The sequence below is a fragment of the Protomyctophum bolini genome, assembly GCF_963924005.1.
Source record: "Protomyctophum bolini genome assembly, chromosome: 4".
NCBI classification, from domain to species: Eukaryota; Metazoa; Chordata; class Actinopteri; order Myctophiformes; family Myctophidae; genus Protomyctophum; species Protomyctophum bolini.
The window spans coordinates 37,744,784-37,765,577 of NC_137865.1; the positions used below are offsets into that span (position 1 = coordinate 37,744,784).

Sequence of the window (20,794 nt, forward strand, 5' to 3'; positions counted from 1 at the left end):
CAAATTTATCTCGCCAGTGTTGGGCAAGTTAAGCTACATGTAGCTGATCCAACACGCACTTGACAATGTATTATAGTAAATGGTGCATTTATATTAGCGCTTTCATCCAAAGCGCTGTACATAGATTGTGCATTACATTCTCCCGTTCACACACATTCACACACCGATGGCGGAGGAAACCATGAAAAGGCACCAACCTGCATATCAGGAGCAATTAAGGGTTCAGTGTCTTGCTCAAGGACACTTCCACACTAACTCTGGGGGAGCCCGGGATTGAACTGGGAACCTCGCGGTTCCCGTCCGCTCGCTGTACCCCTGATCCACTGCCATGTTTGCGTTAAATTTCACTAATTCCCACACACACATTCATACGCTGACGGCAGAGGCAGCTATGCAAGGCAAAGAAGGCATTCCGTCTGCTCGTCTGGAGCAGTTAGGGTTCAGTGTCTTGCTCAAGAACAACACCACATGATACCAGGAGGACCGGCGATCAAAATAAAACTTCCAGTTCCCAGAAAATTACAGCATTCAGTCTTTCATAGTATTTTCTGTGAATTCAAACTCATTTGACTCGACCTGAGCAGCCGTCTGCCCTGCAAGGAGACAAACATTGAGAGTTATTAGCGGCACACACACTGTTTGGTTTGGGTATGATGTAACCCCTGTCACTGTTTTTGTTCTTCCTGCTTATAGGGCGGTATGTTAACCCGTTCAGGACGGCATTATGTTATACTTTAGCTAAAAATTGTGAAAATGTGGAAATGCGAATATATATTCTTTCAGAGCAAACGTTTTTAACTGAAATATTAGCTTCTGTTCCCTAGAACAACATATTTTCAGATGGGGGTCGGCGGCCAAATAATTTTTTGGGGTCCTTGACATGAAAAACTTTGAGAACCACTGACATAGAAACAGGTTTTTTTCAGAAAACTGTCATAGAATCTGCTCTCGGGTCTAAATGGGTTAATTTCCATTGGCTCTGCCAGCTGTCTGTATATCATGGCCCAATGTGTAGACTGCTATGGCCTAACAGAGGAGAATGGCTGCCTTGTGCTCACACTGTTTGGTTTCTAAACATTCTGCTGGAAGTTGGACGCACACTTTTTCCACCTTCCGATTGGCCAGGCCTGCTAGTCCTGCTGTGTGTTCGTGTGTACAGCAGTGGTGTAACGTAACTAAGTACATTTACTTAAGTACTGTACTTAAGTGCAATTCTGATGTTTTTGTACTTTTACCCCACTACAATTATTTGAAAACTTTAGTTACTAGTTACTTTGTAGATTTCGATTTTTCATTTAAAAAAAAGCATTACCCACTTAAGCCCTATATAAATCTACAAGCTCTGTACTAATAGCCAATATACAAGCTCTGTACACTCTGTGTGTGTGTGCATGTGTGCGCGCGCGCTTTTGGCCAGTGCACATTCATTTCTCTGGGCCCCAGAGTGTGTCCCAGCCAGGCCACTGTGTAAGCTCCTGCAGCTGCCAATTATTATTTTATTTTCCCCCCTTAATCTTTTCCCCTTTCTCTCCCAATTTAGTTATTATTATGCCAATTTCCAGTTGCCTCATGCGTTAGTCTTTGTCACTGATCACCCCTACCCATGAGCATTTTTGAGGGCCGCTGGACGCTAGCCTCTCAGCTTTTTATAAACACAGTGCAACTGTTTTAATTCAGCTCAGGGCTGAATTATTTTAGCGGTCTAGGCTTAGATTAGACGTTGAAACAACGCTGACGACTATTGCTCAGTGGGTACAGTTGGTCACGTGGGTCCGGGGACCCCCAGGGGTCCTTGGAGTAGTTCCAGGGGGTCCACAGATAAACGATAGTTAGGAACCAAATGTACAAGTGTAAAAATGGAACCAAATGGACCCGTCACTCAAAGTTAAATTAACATTGATTTTACAATATAAATTGGGGGTCCCAGAGATAGAAATGCCATGTCAAACTGAGAGTCCTACGAAATTAAACGGGTCGAACTTGAGAATCACTTCTAGAACCGTACAAATCTTCTCTTAAGTTATGGGGGGTCCTTGGCATATCTCTTCAAATGGGGGTCCGTGGGCTAATAAATGTCAATTAGAATTTGGGGGTCCTTGACATGAAAAAGTTTGGGAACCACTGGTGTAGGCCACCATGCACACGTCTCCTCCGATACACATGGAGTCACCAGCCACTTGTTTTCACCTGATGACTTTATTTCACCAGGAGGACTCAGGACACGACACCTGACAATAATGATGATAATCATTTAGATCCGGAGAGAGAAAAAAAAACAACCACGGGTCTCCCACATAGTACGCGTTGCTTCTAGCCCATTAAACCCTCTCTGCGTAAACCCCACCTGAGCTCTGGACTTCTTCCGCTCTTTTGTCACATCAAATATCTTTAGCTATTGAAAAATAGCAGATCTACAAGCTCATAGGTCTACACACTACGAGCTTGTAGATCTGCTATTTTTGAAAATTTGTGAAAATGCGGCGCAAATCTTTGAATGTACTGTATATATTCTTTCAGAGCGAACGTTGTTGACTCATATCTTCACTTGTATTGTGGGGGAGCCCTGGAACAACATATTGTCAGATGGGGGTCGGCGGACAATTACATATATTTTTTTGGGGGTCCTTGACCTGAAAAGGTTTGAGAAGGACTGACATAGAAACATAGGATTTTTCAGAAAACTGTCATTTGTAGACTCGTCCTCATGTCTAAATGGGTTAATTAATAGCCCATGTACAGTACGAGCTCACACGTCCCAACGTATAGGCATCATGCTGTGGTTCAACTAGATACAGTACTGCAGTTACTACATTGTTCATGGGCAAATAATACAAAAGGATATACAGTATTATTTGGCATGCCTTCCTTCTCCGTCTCTCTCCTGTACGCTTTAGTGTTTATTAGGCTTTGCATCGTTTACATAACTAACTTACTGATCTGACTTTAAAATGGGGCACACACACACACACACACACACACACACACACACACACACACACACACACACACACTTATACGTGCTCTCGCAAAGCCTAACGAGCAGCAATTAGTGGGTCCCAGCTAGGCGTGGCCAGGATGTGTAACATCACTCTTGCACTGTGGACTCTGCTAATTCACTTGTCTTTATCTAATTACCCTACACACACACACACACACACACACACACACACACACACACACACACACACGCACACACGCACACGCACACGCACACACACACACACACGCACGCCACACACGCACACGCACGCACACACACGCAGACTCTCAATGAATATATCTTTCTTGAAGATATGCAGAGTGACCTCATTATTTCTGAGGTATTCATTTGGCATTTGCTTTTATCTGTTAATAAACAGCCCATTGTCTGTTGGACTCTGACTAGAACGCTGCTTATTAAACCTGTCCTCTTGGGATGTGTAGTCTGAAACTGTTATTTAACACAAACTATAACACCGTTTGTGAGAGTATTATAAATCTATCAAATGTAAAAAAAAAAATATATATATATTATATATATTATAATTTTTTATAGTTTGGACACGCTAGTCTACTGGATTCAAACCCCTTGCGTGTATCTTATACTTGTTTGACCAGAGTCCATCATGACACAAGTGTTTAATTCAACCTGGTGTATGTTGCAGGGACTTTGGGACGTGACACACCCACTGGCCCTAAGTTAACCCAGACATGGAGAACTGGACTTTGGGACGTGACACACCCACTGGCCCTAAGTTAACCCAGACATGGAGAACTGGACTTTGGGACGTGACACACCCACTGGCCCTAAGTTAACCCAGACATGGAGAACTGGCCCGGCCTGTTGTGATGCTGTCTGTTTTGGACTGTTTTAGCACATCTACAAGCTCACAACGTGTTGCACGCTTGCAGATTATTATTATTTACATCATATAAGGTTAAACTTGTGCAATTCACCAATTAAATGATCGGTACTTAGACTAAGAGGAAGGTGTATTTTGAAACTAAAAGGTACAGAGAGAGAGAGGGAGGGGGAGAGAGAGAGAGAGATTGAGAGAGAGAGACACTGGGAATTACTATGCTTCATCCCCGTGATTTCACTGTAGCTGTTCCATGTTCACGTTCCATTTATGTATTTTTGTTTTGATGTGCTGATCTGATACATTTGTGATTCCACGTCTGAAGCAGTGGTAATTGTGTGTGTGTGTGTGTGTGTGTGTGCGTGTGCGTGTGTGTACGTGCGTGCGCGGATGCTCTTGGCGTAGGGACAGCCTGTGACTCAGAGATAATGGTTCTCTGTAGAGTGAGCGTGTGTTTGTGAGTGAGTGCGTGCGTTTTTGTGTGTGTTAGCATGCCTGTGTGAAGGGCTGCAGCCTTTCCAGCTGGCACACAGGGATGTCTGTGCACGTGCATGTTCGAGAGAGACTGACACACAGACAGACATATAGTCAGAGATGGGGGTGTGTGGACCCTCTGCAGTACTATTCAATCAATACCCCCCCTCTTAACACATTCAGGGCGGGAACCCCTTTTGCTGTTTTAACCATTATTTTAAACTTTAGCTGTTGGAAAATAGCAGATCTACAAGCTTGTATATTCTTGCTTCTGGGGGGGTCCCTGGAACAACATATTTTCAGATGGGGGTCGGCGGTCAATTACATATAATTTGTGCTGTCCTTGACATTAAATAGTTTGAGAACCACTGACATAGAAACGTAGGATTTTTCAGACAACTGTCATGATTTAGAAGACATTTGTAGGATCTGGTCTCAGTCCTAAATGGGTTAAAGGCCTCAGAACGCCCCCTGGGAGACGCCTATGTGTGCAATAAGTACCCCTGGTGCTGCTCTCTGGTGGTGCACGTGTGGCCTAAGCGTTTGGGGAGGGGGAGATGGAGAAGAGTACAACGTGGTTCGTTCGGTGTTGAGAAAGGACGATGGGAGCCACGGTTATAGGGTCAGAGTTCAACCTAAGGATGCAATCGTTTGCAGTGGTGCAAAGTAACTAAGTACATTTACTCAAGTACTGCAGTACTTAACCCATTTAGGACTGAGACATGCAGATTCTACAAAATGTCTTCTAAATCATGACCGTTTTCTGAAAAACCCTATGTTTCAATGTCAGTGGTTCTCACAGGGTTAAACCCTATGTTTCTATGTCAGTGGTTCTCACAGGGTTAAACCCTATGTTTCTATGTCAGTGGTTCTCACAGGGTTAAACCCTATGTTTCTATGTCAGTCATGGTTCTCAAACTATTTCATGTCAAGGACCCCCAGAATTATCTGTATTTGGCCGCGGACAATATGTTGTTCCATGACGCCCAGACAGTATGCAAATATGGGGCGGGACATTGTGTGTGGTGATATGACGGAGAGCAGAGAGGAGTGAGTTCTGTAAAGTGTGGTGATATGACGGAGAGCAGAAAGGAGTGAGTTCTGTAAAGTGTGGTGATATGACGGAGAGTAGAGAGGAGTGAGTTCTGTAAAGTGTGGTGATATATATGACGGAGAGCAGAGAGGAGTGAGTTCTGTAAAGTGTGGTGATATGACGGAGAGGACAGAGGAGTGAGTTCTGTAAAGTGTGGTGATATGACGGAGAGCAGAGAGGAGTGAGTTCTGTAAAGTGTGGTGATATGACGGAGAGCAGAGAGGAGTGAGTTCTGTAAAGTGTGGTGATATGACGGAGAGGACAGAGGAGTGAGTTCTGTAAAGTGTGGTGATATGACGGAGAGCAGAGAGGAGTGAGTTCTGTAAAGTGTGGTGATATGACGGAGAGGACAGAGGAGTGAGTTCTGTAAAGTGTGGTGATATGACGGAGAGCAGAGAGGAGTGAGTTCTGTAAAGTGTGGTGATATGACGGAGAGCAGAGAGGAGTGAGTTCTGTAAAGTGTGGTGATATGACGGAGAGCAGAGAGGAGTGAGTTCTGTAAAGTGTGGTGATATGACGGAGAGCAGAGAGGAGTGAGTTCTGTAAAGTGTGGTGATATGACGGAGAGCAGAGAGGAGTGAGTTCTGTAAAGTGTGGTGATATGACGGAGAGGACAGAGGAGTGAGTTCTGTAAAGTGTGGTGATATGACGGAGAGCAGAGAGGAGTGAGTTCTGTAAAGTGTGGTGATATGACGGAGAGCAGAGAGGAGTGAGTTCTGTAAAGTGTGGTGATATGACGGAGAGGACAGAGGAGTGAGTTCTGTAAAGTGTGGTGATATGACGGAGAGCAGAGAGGAGTGAGTTCTGTAAAGTGTGGTGATATGACGCGAGGTAGAGGTTAGGAGAGGAGAGAGGAGTGAGTTCTGAGAGCTATCATGAATAAGTCATAGAACAAACAAGGCGAGATGGGAGAGCAGGGAGAGAGAGAGACTGGGAAGCAAGCTGGAGATGCTAACGGGGTCACTTACGGCTGATTTTACTTGGTTTGCGTGCCAGTGTCGCACACTGAAAATAGCCAATTGGCTATTTCTGTTGTGTGCAACCACATACAGTATGAATTAGACCACAGATCGCAAGCATGGTTGTGCATACACATACGTGTGTGTGTGTGTGTGTGTGTGTGTGTGTGTGTGTTATACAATTGTAATACCGTATATAATGTTAATATAATTCTAAATAAAATATGATGTTCAGTATATCTGACTGCTTGTATTGACTGATACAAATGTTGTGCAGTGATATAGAATAGTGTGATGCATGGTAGAATCGCATCGAATCGTTACCTGGTGAATAGCAGGCTAATCGAATTGAAATGAGAGGCCAGTGCCAATGCACACCGCCATGCAGAGGAGACCCAGAATTTGTCCCCCCTATTTGTGTTGATATTGACAGCAAATTTTACATTTTCATTTGGTTTTAGTCATATTTAGTCACATCTGAAATGTTTTAGTGTTAGTCAACTAAATATCATAAGATTTTAGTTGACTAAATCTACAGTCGACTAAAAGGTATTTCGGGTAGGCCTTGATGGCGTCACAATGGCAGATTTCCCCACTTGGTTACATGCTGAAAATAGCCGATCTACAAGCTCACAACGCGTGGCAGCGATGTGAGCAGTTAGACTAATGATCAGAGCGGTTTGTGAACAGCTACAGCAAGTATAGTTGTTCACACTTTGACAAACAACTGCAGTAGATATGAGAGAGAGAGAGAGAGAGAGAGAGAGAGAGAGAGAGCCAGAGAGAGGTCTCATCTGGCTCCTCCCCCCGTTGCTATGACAGCAGGTTGTGTTGGCATGTGCTGGATTTGGCACTGCCCTCACCCCTGGCATCAAGGCACCTTGGGGTGTGTGTGTGTGTGTGTGTGTGTGTGTGTGTGTGTGTGTGTGTGTGTGTGTGTGTGTGTGTGTGTGTGTGTGCTCGCGCACACGCTCATGCATGTGCCCATGAATGTGAAGTTTAATTTATTCAGAATCTCTAGAATTTTTTGTTTTTTGGTTGGAGCTGTTTGTTATAAACCCTTCAATAGTTTATATGTATGTTCTCCTGTGTGTGCGCGTGCATGCGTCCGTGCGCGTGCATGCATCCGTGCGTGTGTGTGTGCGTACGTCCGTGCGTGTGTGTGCGTACGTCCGTGTGTGTGTGTGTGTGTGCGTACGTCCGTGCATGTGCGTGTACGTCCGTGCGTGTGCGTGTGAGAAAGTACCCCCAGATAAGCTGATCGTAAGAGGTCAGAAATGAAAGCGAAACTGCATAATATACTAAGTAGTATAGTATAAGATTTACAGTAAGAATAAAGAAACCTCAATCCTTTTCAAAGCAAATCCATATTTTCTACCTCAGTCTGTTCAGCTATCCCAGAGTATCTCTTTACATTTTTTATTGTTTAAAAGGTATTGGATATAAGATTCACATTTGACTAACAAACCAAATGATCGTGTAGTGTAGCTGAGAGTTCTTTACCCTGCTTTGATGACCCCCTATAGTAGATTCATTGACATTCGTGAATACCGTCCTTTACTTGGCAACTGTATGCATTTGAATGCATATCTGCTCACGTGTATGAGTCTATTCAAATGTCCGTGTGCGTGAGCATTTGTGTGGTTGTGTGTGCATGGCATGCATGCATTTATTCACATGGACACGTGTGTGTGTGTGTGTGTGTGTGTGTGTGTGTGTGTGTGCGTGTGTGTGACGTGTGTGTGTGCGCACTGCACATGCAGTGCAAGTGGGCCAGACGGTGCTCTCAGCCTCTCACCACTGGACAGATGGCCAACACCCTCCCTCTTTTCCTCCCTCCATCCATCCCTCCCTCTGTGTGTCCACTTCCCCCTTACTCTGTTGCACACCTCCAGACCCCATCCCTCGTTCCCTAACTCTCACACACCTCTGTTCATCTCTTGCACTTTGGTGAGTCGGCTCCGAAAATATATCAAAACATCATAATCTTGCTCATGTAGGTTAATCAATTGACCACTTAAACCCCCATGCAGCATCCATATTGTGGGGCGGTGTTGATGTTGACCACCCTGTTTGAATGCTGTCCATGCACTGAAAGGGACACAATCACGTTTAATCAGACCACTGAATGCTCTCAGTAGCCGTCTACTGACCGTCTACTGACCGTCTACTGACCGTCTACTGACCTCCCAAGATCTCAGTATCTCATTCTGTCTTCGGCTACTGTTTTGACAGCGACGAGGCGCGTTGTCCGACTACTAACCCTATAACCAAGGCACCTCAGATCAGTCTTAACCGGCCACGTAAGTCCCCTAACCTCATATCAGTCTTAACCGGCCACGTAAGTCCCCTAACCTCAGATCAGTCTTAACCGGCCACGTAAGTCCCCTAACCTCAGATCAGTCTTAACCGTCTACGTAAGTCCCCTAACCTCATATCTGTCTTAACCGTCCACGTAAGTCCCCTAACGTCCCCTAACGTCCCACCCACAGCTATTAGAGCACCGCTCACTGTTTGATCAAAGCTTAGCTTAGCCTGGGTTTGATATATCATTTACATTTTTTGTAATTGAGCGGTTAGAAGCAGCCACATCTCCCAGAGTCTGGGCACATGTAGGAAGGTATTTCCAGAAAGGACACAATGTAAATAAGTACCAACAACTTTCATAGAACACGGAATAACGATCCTGGACATTACATAATACTGTATAAACATTCTGACAAAAAGATTCAGTGTAGTTAGTAGAGTGAAAAAAGTAGGTTCCCCAAGTACAGAGACTTGACCTCGGTCAATGAAGCATATATACTAGTGTTCAAGTCAAATAATATGTTCTGTGTACTTGCTGGTGGTCTGGAGTTAATTCTTGAGGCCAGCGACGGTACTTTTCTCCAATCAAAAGGAGACTGCGTCCAGGTCCAATGCTGTGACTAAAATGTTGTCGTTAAGCAGCGTTAGCCAAGACCCCTTTTTAGGGGCTAGAATTGTATATGTTGCCTGGTAACCTCGGCTCATTCAGCACTCTATCAGGAAGTGTAAGAAGCTGTTGGGGCCTCGAGTGGCTCGACTGGCACGGCCCCAGCGCTGCCAGCTGGGTGCTGCTGAGATGAACAAGGACTGAAGAGAGATAGGAGGCGGAGAAAGAGAAGATTTTTAGCTTCTTCCTCTGTCGTTGGCACGGTCGTTTTGCCCCTATAATGCTCCTTATTAGTTGGGGCACCTGCACTTGTGTTGATGATACCTGAATGAAAAATAAAAATACAATATTTGACGGGTTGTTTTTGGAGGGGGTTTCGGGGGCTAAGAATGTCTGCTGAGTGCAGAGTTTTGTCTCAGCGGCTGTTATTCGGCAGGGGAGCGGCCTGTGTGTGGGGGTGTATTCTCTGAACGAGAAATTCTGGAGGGGGAGCGGCGCTCCATCTTGGATGCAATTATAGTGGAAGCAGGAGGCGAGAAGCAAGCATGGCAGGTAGAACACTTAATTCCAGCCCACCCTCTCCCTTTACTTATTTTCTTTAAGATATATTTTTGGGCTTTTTCCTGCCTTTATTGATATGTTGAAAGTAGTCTGACAGGAAATGGGAGAGAGTAGAGAGATGGGGGGGGGGGGGGGGGAAGACGCAGCCTAGGTGCCCATGAGACGGTTGAGCTAACCGTACGGGGCCCTTTATTTATACATTGTAATTATACTTTCCCCAAGAAGTACATTGTTGTCATTGTATCCTTCTTTGTGTCCGATCTCTCTGTCTATTATATTTATCTAACCTCTCTGCTGTCATCTCCTCTCCTCTCCTCTCCTCTCCTCTCCTCTCCTCTCCTCTCCTCTCCTCTCCTCTCCTCTCCTCTCCTCTCCTCTCCTCTCCTCTCCTCTCCTCTCCTCTCCTCTCCTCTCCTCTCTAGAGTCAGTCTTATTGGAGCCTGAGCGTTTATAATGTGATAATAAGGTGTGAAAATGGAGACACAATGGAGAGAATGGAGAATTGTCCAGACACAGTCTAACACTGGTCCTCCCTTATGCACTGCCTCTCTGCCACCAGGACGCACATGCACACACTTATAACAAATTGAAACACGCGCGCACGCACACACACACACACACACACACACACACACACACACACACACACACACGCCATCTGGGAATCGGAAGGTCGCCGGTTCGATCCTCGGCTACTCCAGGTTTCATAATGGAAATGTCCCTGAGCAAGACCATTAAACCCCTAAATGCTCCCCTGGTGCAGCGGTTAAAAATAGTTCCCACTGCTCTTAATAGTTAGATGGGTAAATATAGAGGATGTGTTTCAGGTGTATGCAAAATGTACTTGACAAATACCCAAATAACAACACCAAGCACGCACGCACGCTCCAGTAAGTTTGCACATATCAATGACACAATGCAACAAAAAAAAGAGAAAAGGGAAGCAGGTAAAAGTACAATTGTGCTGTGAGATAAAGACATCTCCAGGGGCTTATACGGAAATATCTCACCTCAAAAGAAGAAAGCTTTAAGCTGACAAAGACAAAGCTGAATGGGATAATAGAAACTACACAGGACAATAACATTCAACAAGGAAGATAATGTTATGCCAGGAAAGAAAATGCATAAATCACAAGTAAAGGAAAGTAGAGGGGATTAAAATAGCTCTGATGCACGTAATAAAATCAAAGGGAAGCCGGCACCGCCGCGAGTGGTGGTGGTGATGAATTTTGCGTTGTGTGTGTGTGTGTGTGCGTTTTGTGTATGTGTGCGTTAGCGCTCGACCGCTCACGTTCCCACGCTTGTATCCTCAGATGTGGCGGCGGGCGGCGACCAAGAGGCGGAGCCTAAAGAAGGCCAGGGCCTGGAGGACGGCGACCACGAGGACCACGAGGACCGCGACGACGACCTGGACGACGAGTCCATCTTCACCTGCGACAACTGTCAGCAGGACTTTGACTGTCTGGCCGAGCTGACGGAGCACAGGACCAACCACTGCCCTGCCGGTAAGACTGGACGACACCAGTGGTTTCACATCTAGCCTCTTAGACCTGCCCTGAAACTGTTTGTTATCGTTTGTCCACATGTCCATGCTGTATTGATGTGGCACCATTAGGAGAGACAACAGGCAAAACACCAATCAAAATTACACTTCTTCAACTCTTAAAACGAAACCAAATGGTCCACTAAAGGTCCATTTGGTTTAATTTTACGCTCACCTCAAGGACCACTGGTGGTCCCCGGACCACTGGTTGAGAACCACAGGACTACACTATGAGTTGTTTTTCTTCACCCTGTGCCAATGCGGGCTCTCTGCTATGCACACATTGCCATTTTGGAAACCTTCCCCATACTTCCTTCACAGGTAATGAAGGCTCTGTTCCGTTCTGGTCAAACAGAGGCAGGGTGCTGCTACACCAGTGAGTCTTAAAGTGTCCTGGAGACCCAGATCCAAATGGCCCTGTACGCTTGTGTAACTCTGAGAGTGTACAGATGGTTTCATTTGTAACACCTGTGAAGGAAGTAGGGAAGCGGCCTGAAAGTAGGAAGAGTTATTCTGTGTGCATTTAGCCCGTTGCCTAAAATGTAATCTCTATACATTGCCTACGCTACTCTCTCTCTGCCAGCCTGGGGAGAGCCCCGTACTGAGCTTGTGCTTCCTTCAATCAAGGCACGAGGAGTGAGCAGGCGCTTGTTATCACCTGACAGGGGGGGGGGTTTCGTGTAAAAGTACAACAAAAGTAGCCCAGCGGTGTGCCATTTATGGGCACTTTTCACTGAACAATAGAATCATGATTGTAATTATGCTCATTGCCAAATCGCCGTGATTGGCATTTATCGTAGATACTACCTCAGCAGTGGCTTTCATTCATGTCATTGGCAGGAGACACAGGCGAGCACTGTGTTCTGCAGTCGAGCCTTTTTTCCCCGTTCTGCGTGATTTTCAGACCAGGAAGTAACCATATAGAGCTGCATGGTTTTCAGACCAGGGACCAGGTAGAACTGCATGATTTTAAGACCAGGGACCAGGTAGAACTGCATGATTTTAAGACCAGGGACCAGGTAGAACTGCATGATTTTAGACCAGGTAGAGCTGCATGGTTTTAAGACCAGGGACCAGGTAGAGCTGCATGGTTTTAAGACCAGGGACCAGGTATAGAACTGCATGGTTTTAAGACCAGGGACCAGGTAGAACTGCATGGTTTTAAGACCAGGGACCAGGTATAGAACTGCATGGTTTTAAGACCAGGGACCAGGTATAGAACTGCATGGTTTTAAGACCAGGGACCAGGTAGAGCTGCATGGTTTTCAGACCAGGACCAGTAGAGCTGCATGGTTTTCAGACCAGGGACCAGGTAGAGCTGCATGGTTTTAAGACCAGGGACAGGTAGAGCTGCATGGTTTTAAGACCAGGGACCAGGTAGAGCTGCATGGTTTTAAGACCAGGGACCAGGTAGAGCTGCATGGTTTTAAGACCAGGGACCAGTTAGAGCTGCATGGTTTTAAGACCAGGGACCAGGTAGAACTGCATGGTTTTAAGACCAGGGACCAGGTAGAGCTGCATGGTTTTAAGACCCAGGGACCAGGTAGAACTGCATGGTTTTAAGACCAGGGACCAGTTAGAGCTGCATGGTTTTCAGACCAGGGACCAGGTAGAGCTGCATGGTTTTCAGACCAGGCACCAGGTAGAACTGGATTGTCAGTGCTTTGAAACATGTACAACCGTATGGAAGCACACTATAATATGACGTGAAAATGTCTTTACTGACCTACATGGTTCCCCTAGGGGGCCATATATCTTTTGAATAGATTATTTCTTTGAATAACATGTGCGAATTCTAACGCCACGTTCTTCTCTGCATCTTTGAGCATTCATTCATCCAAATGTTTTCCGTATTGTGTTATAGTTAAAGTTAAAACAATGTCAGGTTTTTTTTGTGTATTCCCGCTGCACACTTTTAAGTAGTATTAGTTGCTGTTGGAGGAAACCACCTAACTCCAATGTTGAGGTTAACTCCATACATCAGTGCTATTGAACACCCTTTATGTCTGTGTGTTGATTAAAACAATATTAAACCAATGAAAACTAGTAAAAGGTGTGCTTCGGACAAAACCTCTTAAAGCATATAAGTAATATTTTTTTCAGTATTTCTCTACATTTTTGTTGCCCCTTTTTATATTATTCAGGCAGCCAGCAATGGATAAAACGCTCCCAAATAAATCTCTTTGACACATCTAGGGGCCACAATCTGCATACAAAGATTTTCCTATAGAAGCTCTGTCATTCGTCGATTTGCCTGTCTACTTCATTATTGGTTTTCTTCCGACCAATGACAAAGCTTCTAGGAAAGTCTAGATGTGTCACAGAGACTAATTCTTTGGGAGCGTTTTACTCATTGCTGGCTGTCTGAATACCAAAAAAATAAGTGATTAAAATGTTGACATATTATTGCTTATAGCAAACTGTCTGCTATACTCTCTGGTAACTCCACCACCTCTGCCCCTCTCATGCAAGTAATTAACAATATATAAAGTCACAACAAGTTAAAAACACCACCTTTGATGAGGCAGTATTCCTTTGTTTTCAAAATATAAGGTTTTCTTAATTTCCTGAAAACTGTTCTGAAAAATGAACGTTTTGGAGTTTGGTGCGGTTTTCTCCCGACAGCAGAGATGCTTTTATCGTCAAGTTCAAGGAAGACGTCAAGGTGAAAGCATGCACGGTGAGGTTGCTTATGAGACGCTCGCCTCATAGCCGAGGAATGATTCTGATAGGACGCCACTGCTCGCCCACTTAACGATTAACCAATCCCGTCGGCCTCTGGGCGGTTTGTTCCCTCCCCCGCTGCTTCTGAACACAGGTAGCTTTTGAATTCACTTATGCCCACGTGTTCCTTAGGGACATACTTGGACTCATGCACGCACACACACACACACACACACACACACACACACACACACACACACACACACACACACACACACGCTCAAACGCTATCACACAATAGCCGTTATTAGTAGCAGTGTAATTAATGGAGGAGCTGAAAGGAACACGGCAGGGGCATCTGTTCCTACAGATTAATCCAAACGCTCTCTTAACGAGCCAACACACGTCTGCGCACGCGCGCGCACACACACACACACACACACACACACACACACACACACACACACACACACACACACACACACACACACACACACACACACACACACACACACTATGAAACTGCACAGCACACAACAGCCTCTTAAGCCTGTGTTTACTTTCGATAGGGGGCCAGAGAGAGAGAGAGAGAGAGAGAGAGAGAGAGTGCACAGAGTTTTGTGTGTTGTGTAGATGTTAAGGCCCCACCTGAGGATCCTCTTACGCTCCTGCTGGCCTGGGATTGAATCCCACCCGATCAATCACTCATTTGACTCCTATTAACTGTGTGAGAGGAGAGAGAGAGAGGGGGGGGTATAAGCATGTCTAATGAAGAGGACATATCAAAATAACGGTAGTGGGTCGGTCGCACACACCAAGACTTGGTGTGTGTGACCGACCCACTACCGTTATTTTAATATGTTTTGAACGGGTAGCACACCTACTGTACAGTCAGATCGCGGTGGTCACATGAAGAGTAATGAAGAGAACACAAATTGTTGCAATTTTGTAAAAGATACAAGCGCTCAATTTACAGTCTTCTGTTTCTATTTGGACAGTATGCCTACCTGAATGTTTCCTATACGTGTAGCCCGACGATGGAGGAAATGTCTCGTCATAATCTGTGTCATTATATGCGGTTCTCACTCTCTCTCTCTCTCTCAAGCAACATTCATACTCACTCACTCATTCTCATACTTGCACGCACACACACACAAACACGCGCTGTAATAGTCTCACAGTCGTTGACAGAGTCACAGACTCGCAGGAACAGACGCGAGCAGGACTGCTGTGGCGGCGCAGGATGTGTCCTGTGATTTGAGCGCAAGCGGGGCAGGGGGGGGGGGCAGGGGGAGGGCTACGTGTTGCTGAGCGGGGGAGCAGTGGGAGGAGGGGGGCGCGGTGGGAGGGAGGGGGGGGCGCGGTGGAGAGGCGAAGGGGGGAGCGCAGAAGAAAGAAAACGAAATGAAATGATGAAACATGTTTTTTCCCCGAGAAAGAGTAGTTGAGATTGCAGAGTAATCCCTCCGCTCAGCTGGATGTGTGCATGCGCTCGTACACACACAGACGTGTGTGTGTGTGTGTGTGTGTGTGTGTGTGTGTGGGGGGGGGGGGGGGGGGGGGGGGGGGTCTGGCTTTGTGGTTATTATTGAAAAGAAGGCAAATTAAAAAGCATAGAGTGAAGAATCCTTTTAAGTTCTCTGGTGAAAACCCCCGGGAACCTGTTAGTGCGTGTGTGCGTGCATGTGTGGGGGGTGGGTGGGTGGGTGCACACACACAGTCTACTCTAGTCTACAGTCTACTGAGGCCTCTCTGAATATGTGGGAGAATTTTTTGTTCATGTAGTTTTGTACTTTGTGCATTAATTTGTGATTGTCTCAATCACCTTCAACAAACATTGGAGAAAATAAATCAATTAAAGACTAGCTGTTTGTTTTACTTTTTAAACATTAATACTTACTTACTACTGGTCCAGGGTCAGTGGCAGCAAAACTAGTGTAAATAATAATAATATATAGCTTACGGTATCTATTGCTGTGGCTGTTAAGGGCCCCAGCGTGGAATGAAGAAGTATGCACCCTGGCAATTTCAGCAACAAGTGTCAACCAATTTGTCGCACTACGAAAGTGACTTTCGGTCGACACTTGTTGCTCAAAACTTATTTTGGCCTATATAGTAAGCGGGTGCATGTGTTTGGTCCGACAGGCATTAGTCGACACCTACCCAAAACCCAAACCTTTAACCTAACCTCACAGGAAGCCATGGGTTCGTTTTAACCTGCCACGGGTCAGTTTTAACCTGCTACACATGTCGGGAGCGACGGTGTTGTCATTACTAATGCCTGTCGGACTGTTAGTATTTCTAACCAACGTAAGGTTAGGGTTAGGCTTAGGTTTAGGTATAGTTTTACTGAGGTTAGAGTTAGGTTTAGGTATAGTTTTACTGAGGTTAAGGTTGGGGTTAGGTTTAGGTGTAGGCTGTCAATCACAGCGACTGCCAGTCACAGCGCACCATTTACTCAAACCCGAGGCAGAAACCATATAAGCGTCTCAGGTTAGCTGCTGTTAGCTAGCTAGCTGTAGTAGTAACATTGAATGGGTCTCAGGTTAGCTGCTTTTAGCTAGCTAGCTGTAGTAGTAACATTGAATGGGTCTCAGGTTAGCTGCTGTTAGCTAGCTAGCTGTAGTAGTAACATTGAATGGGTCTCAGGTTAGCTGCTGTTTAGCTAGCTAGCTGTAGTAGTAACATTGAATGGGTCTCAGATGTGACACTGAAGCACCAGGTAATTCAGCTCCACTTCAGCAGGAGGCCTATAAAGAGGCATCATTAATTTGAGTGGAAATAGGCACACGCACACACACGCACGTACACACATTGGTGTAGAATAGATCAATTTACATATGTGAAATTACGCACGCACGGTGTCGCACGCAGGCACGCACGCGCGCGCACACGCACATGCACGTGCGCACACACACACACACACACACACACACACACACACACACACACACACACACACACACACACACCCCACACACACACATATACAGTACATCACATCTGGTCAGTGTAATGGCAAATTTATGTTCATGTACCTCATTGTGCGTGTGTGCTTGTGTGCATGCGCGTGTGCCTTTTCATTGGCAGACTTTCTCAATAACAATACAGTGTAATTCCATTCATCACAGCTATAAGCCAGGGTGACAGCTCCACTTTTTAAATCCTGTTTGAAAAATGGTGTGTGTGTGTGTGTGTGTGTGTGTGTGTGTGTGTGTGTGTGTGTGTGTGTGTGTGTGTGGTGTGTGCGTGTGTGTGTGTGTGTGTGTGTGTGTGTGTGTGTATGCGCGCGTGTGTGTGTGTGTGTGTGTGTGTGTGTGTGTGTGTCGCCTCCCAAAACAAGTCCTGTACCTCAAAGCTTGGGAAGACAAGGCAACAGACAGGACGGCCTGGAGAAACCTTGTCCGTGAGGGTGCTGCAAAATATGATGGCTGCACAGCACAAGCGCAGACTCAGAAGGAGAGAGCATCCGTACGAGGGTGTGTTTAGGGCCATGTGCTTTAAGAATAGCACAAGAACTTAAAGAACCACTTTTCAACTTATCTTCATATAATAGGTCCTCACTAATAATCATGATGAAATGGCACGGTTTTTCTCTACTCAGTCTGTGTCTCGGGTTGTGGGCACCCGTCCACCAGTATCATCAGATGTTTGTTTTAGGCTGATTTCTTTTCGCATTAATTGCAACTTTTCAGGACTAGAAAGCTTGCAGTTTCTATTAGCTTGTATTCCCCTGCATCGATGATGTCATTGTGGACTCGCGAGACAGCCAAAATGTTGAGAACCCCTGATCTACAGTATATAGGCCAGTGCGTGCGTGCGTGCGTGCGTGCGTGCTAGGAGGTGTTTTCCTCTAGTAATTCCTCTCTGTCACTGCCTGCCTCCATGCTGTAACCTGTAGTCCTTGGTATATATTTTTATATTCTTCTAATCTTCGTACAGGGCTGTCATGAACGGAACATAAATATCTCGCCTACTGCTGCTGTTAAGAATAGTACCGTAATACTGCATCCTTTATGCATTAGTACAGTATACAGTACACCCCCTCCCTCCCTCCCTCCACTCTGTTGTGTCTTAGTAGTGATAGTACATTATTATTCCAAACAGCTATAGCAAACAGTCTGGCTGCAGCATAATAGTCTTTGTTTGTTTGCGTGCATGAGTTCATTTTTCGATGAGTTCATTTTGCGTGCGTGCGTGTGCGTGCGTGTGTGTGTGTGATAATGCACGCATATGTGTGGATTTTAACCCATTCTGACCTGAGATCAGATTCATACGAGGTTTCCACCGGACACACACTGGTCTGATTAACCCATTCTGACCTGAGATCAGATTCTTAAAATGTCAGTCGTTCTGCGATTAAAAAAAAATAGCAGACCTACAAGCTCGTAGCGCGCCACTCGGTGGCGCGATATGAGCTTGTAGATCTGCTATTTTTCATAGGTAAAGCATAACATGATGCTAACACCAAAATGGGTGCCCGGTCAGAATGGGTTAAATAATGCCAATGTTTTGTAATAATAATCCAAATCTACAAAGTAATTTGTAACAAGAAAAAATCTATTCTAATAATTGCAGTGAAGTAATAGTACAATATTTTCCTCCGTAGTGAAGTAGAAGGAAAAGTATAAGGAAGGAAGGAAAATGCACATAATTCAAGTAAAGTAAAAGTACCACTTAAGTACCGTACCTGATTACTTATTTACCTTTACACCACTGCATGCATGTGGGCCTATACCCTTTGTGTGTGTGTGTGTGTGGTGTGTGTGTGGTGTGTGTGTGTGTGTGTGTGTGTGTGTGTGTGTGCGTGTGTGTGTGTGTGTGTGTGTGTGTGTGTGTGTGTGTGTGTGTGTGTGTGTGTGTGTGTGTGTGTGTGTGTGTGTGTGCGTGCGTGTCTGCGTGCACGGTGTGTGAGTCAGCAGGGAGTCAGCGGGGAGTGTTGGCGGGTCTCAGTAGGAGTCAGAATGTAGAGCAGAACCTCCCGAGGAGAGGAGAGCAGCGAAGAGGAAAAGGAAAAAAACTCCTACAGATCAAATGGAGAACATTCTCTGGCCCTGCTCCACACACACACACACACACACAGACACACACAGACACACAGACACACACACGTGCGTGGCTGCGCGCACACTCGTGGGACTTTCTTTCTGGTATCAAGATATGTGTTGTTCAGGGATGGGCCGGTGACGTGTGTGTTTGTTTGTTTGTTTGGTTTGTTTGGGTAAGGTACCGTTATAGAGATCCTACAGACTAAGTTGAGCCAATGGGGTCTTCCAGGCCTACACACTGACTACACTGGCTGCTTGCTTCCTAACCGCACCATAGAAGCACACGGAGGTGCTTCTATGGTAAAGTATAACTTAAAACACCAAAAGGGGTTCCCGTCCTGAATAGGCTAATGACCCTTTACTGGTCTATGTGGGTCTATTTCAACAATAGCCCCTCCAATGTATAGCCTTCGGAATTACATCATGCGGCATGCAGCCAAGTCTATGGACTTTTTAAAATGTTTGTTTTAGAGCACAAACAAAAAAAGAGTGAAAATGTGCTTTCTTATATATTCACGACACGCATGTTCACTTGCTTATCTTTATCCATCCCACCTTTTTTTCATTCCCTCATACTTTGTCTCTCTCTCTCTCTCTCTCTCTCTCCCTCCCCCATGCAGCTGTGGTGTCTCTTGTCTCAGTGGGGGGGTGGAGAGTGGAGCCCTGGCCTGCCAGGGAGTCTGTCTAGCTGGGAGAAGGCTGGCTGGGTTGGGGTGGGCTGGGGTGGGGTGGAGGAGCAGAGAGCTGCCATGGGGGAATACATGGAGACAGGGGATGAGAGGTGGAGGAGGGGGGAAAGAAAGAGGGAAGGGAGGGGCTGTGGAAATATTGGAGAAGGGAAAGAAAGGGTGAGGAGAAAAAGAGTGAAAGGGAGGATGGATGGATGGATGGATGGATGGATTGGGAGATAAGAGAAGTCCCTCTGGCATGTCGGATGGGGAGAGGAGAAAGGGAGGAGAAGAGGATAGGAAGGAAAGGAAGGGAGGAGATAGAGGAGAGGAGGAGAAAAAGGGTGGAGGAGGAGGAAAGAGAAGGGAGGAGATAGAGGAGACGAGGAGAAAGGGGAGGAGGAGAGCACATCTGTTGGAACAGGGGCCCTTGGGTGACTGGCCCCCCCACCCCCTCTCCCACCCCAAGAGATGTCTCCCTAGTGCTACGCTTCTTACCGTCTGTCACAACCCGCTGTCACACGCACACGCATGTGCATAGTGTCTCTCTCACGCACTGCACGCATGCACTCGCACATGTGCACGCGCGCGCGCGCACACACACACACACACACACACACACACACACACACACACACACACACACACGCTCGCATATCTTTGTGTCTGTCGTCAGGGTAGCAGCTGAGTCCTGTGAGGCCAAGACTCTTTATTAAAACCACAGATCACTTCAGAGGGAGAGAGAGCGAGCGAGAGAGAGAGAGAGAGAGGTGTAACCTGAAGCAAAATTACAGTCTCCTACACTTCACCTGCCTTATTGTGTGTGTGTGTGTGTGTGTGGTGTGTGTGTGTGTGTGTGTGTGTGTGTGAGTAGTCCAGTAGCTATTGTTGAATGACAGAATAAACAGGGTTTCCCGGCTGTTCACTTAAGCCTTTTTGCTTCTCTGTTTTTTTCACCTCTCTCCTCTCCTCTCCTCTCCTCTCCTCTCCTCTCCTCTCCTCTCCTCTCCTCTCCTCTCCTCTCCTCTCTC

At 45.9% G+C, this 20,794-nt stretch overlaps 1 protein-coding gene across 4 annotated transcripts in view; it reads left to right on the forward strand.

Moving 5' to 3' along the window:
• znf423 (zinc finger protein 423) overlaps positions 1-20,794 on the forward strand; it is a 191,948-nt gene that overhangs the window by 45,098 nt on the left and 126,056 nt on the right. For all 4 annotated transcript variants that reach the window (XM_080760910.1, XM_080760911.1, XM_080760912.1 and 1 more), the window contains exon 3: positions 11,154-11,345. In XM_080760910.1, the coding sequence (XP_080617036.1) occupies positions 11,154-11,345 (192 nt within the window). The remainder of the gene's footprint in view (positions 1-11,153; positions 11,346-20,794) is intronic.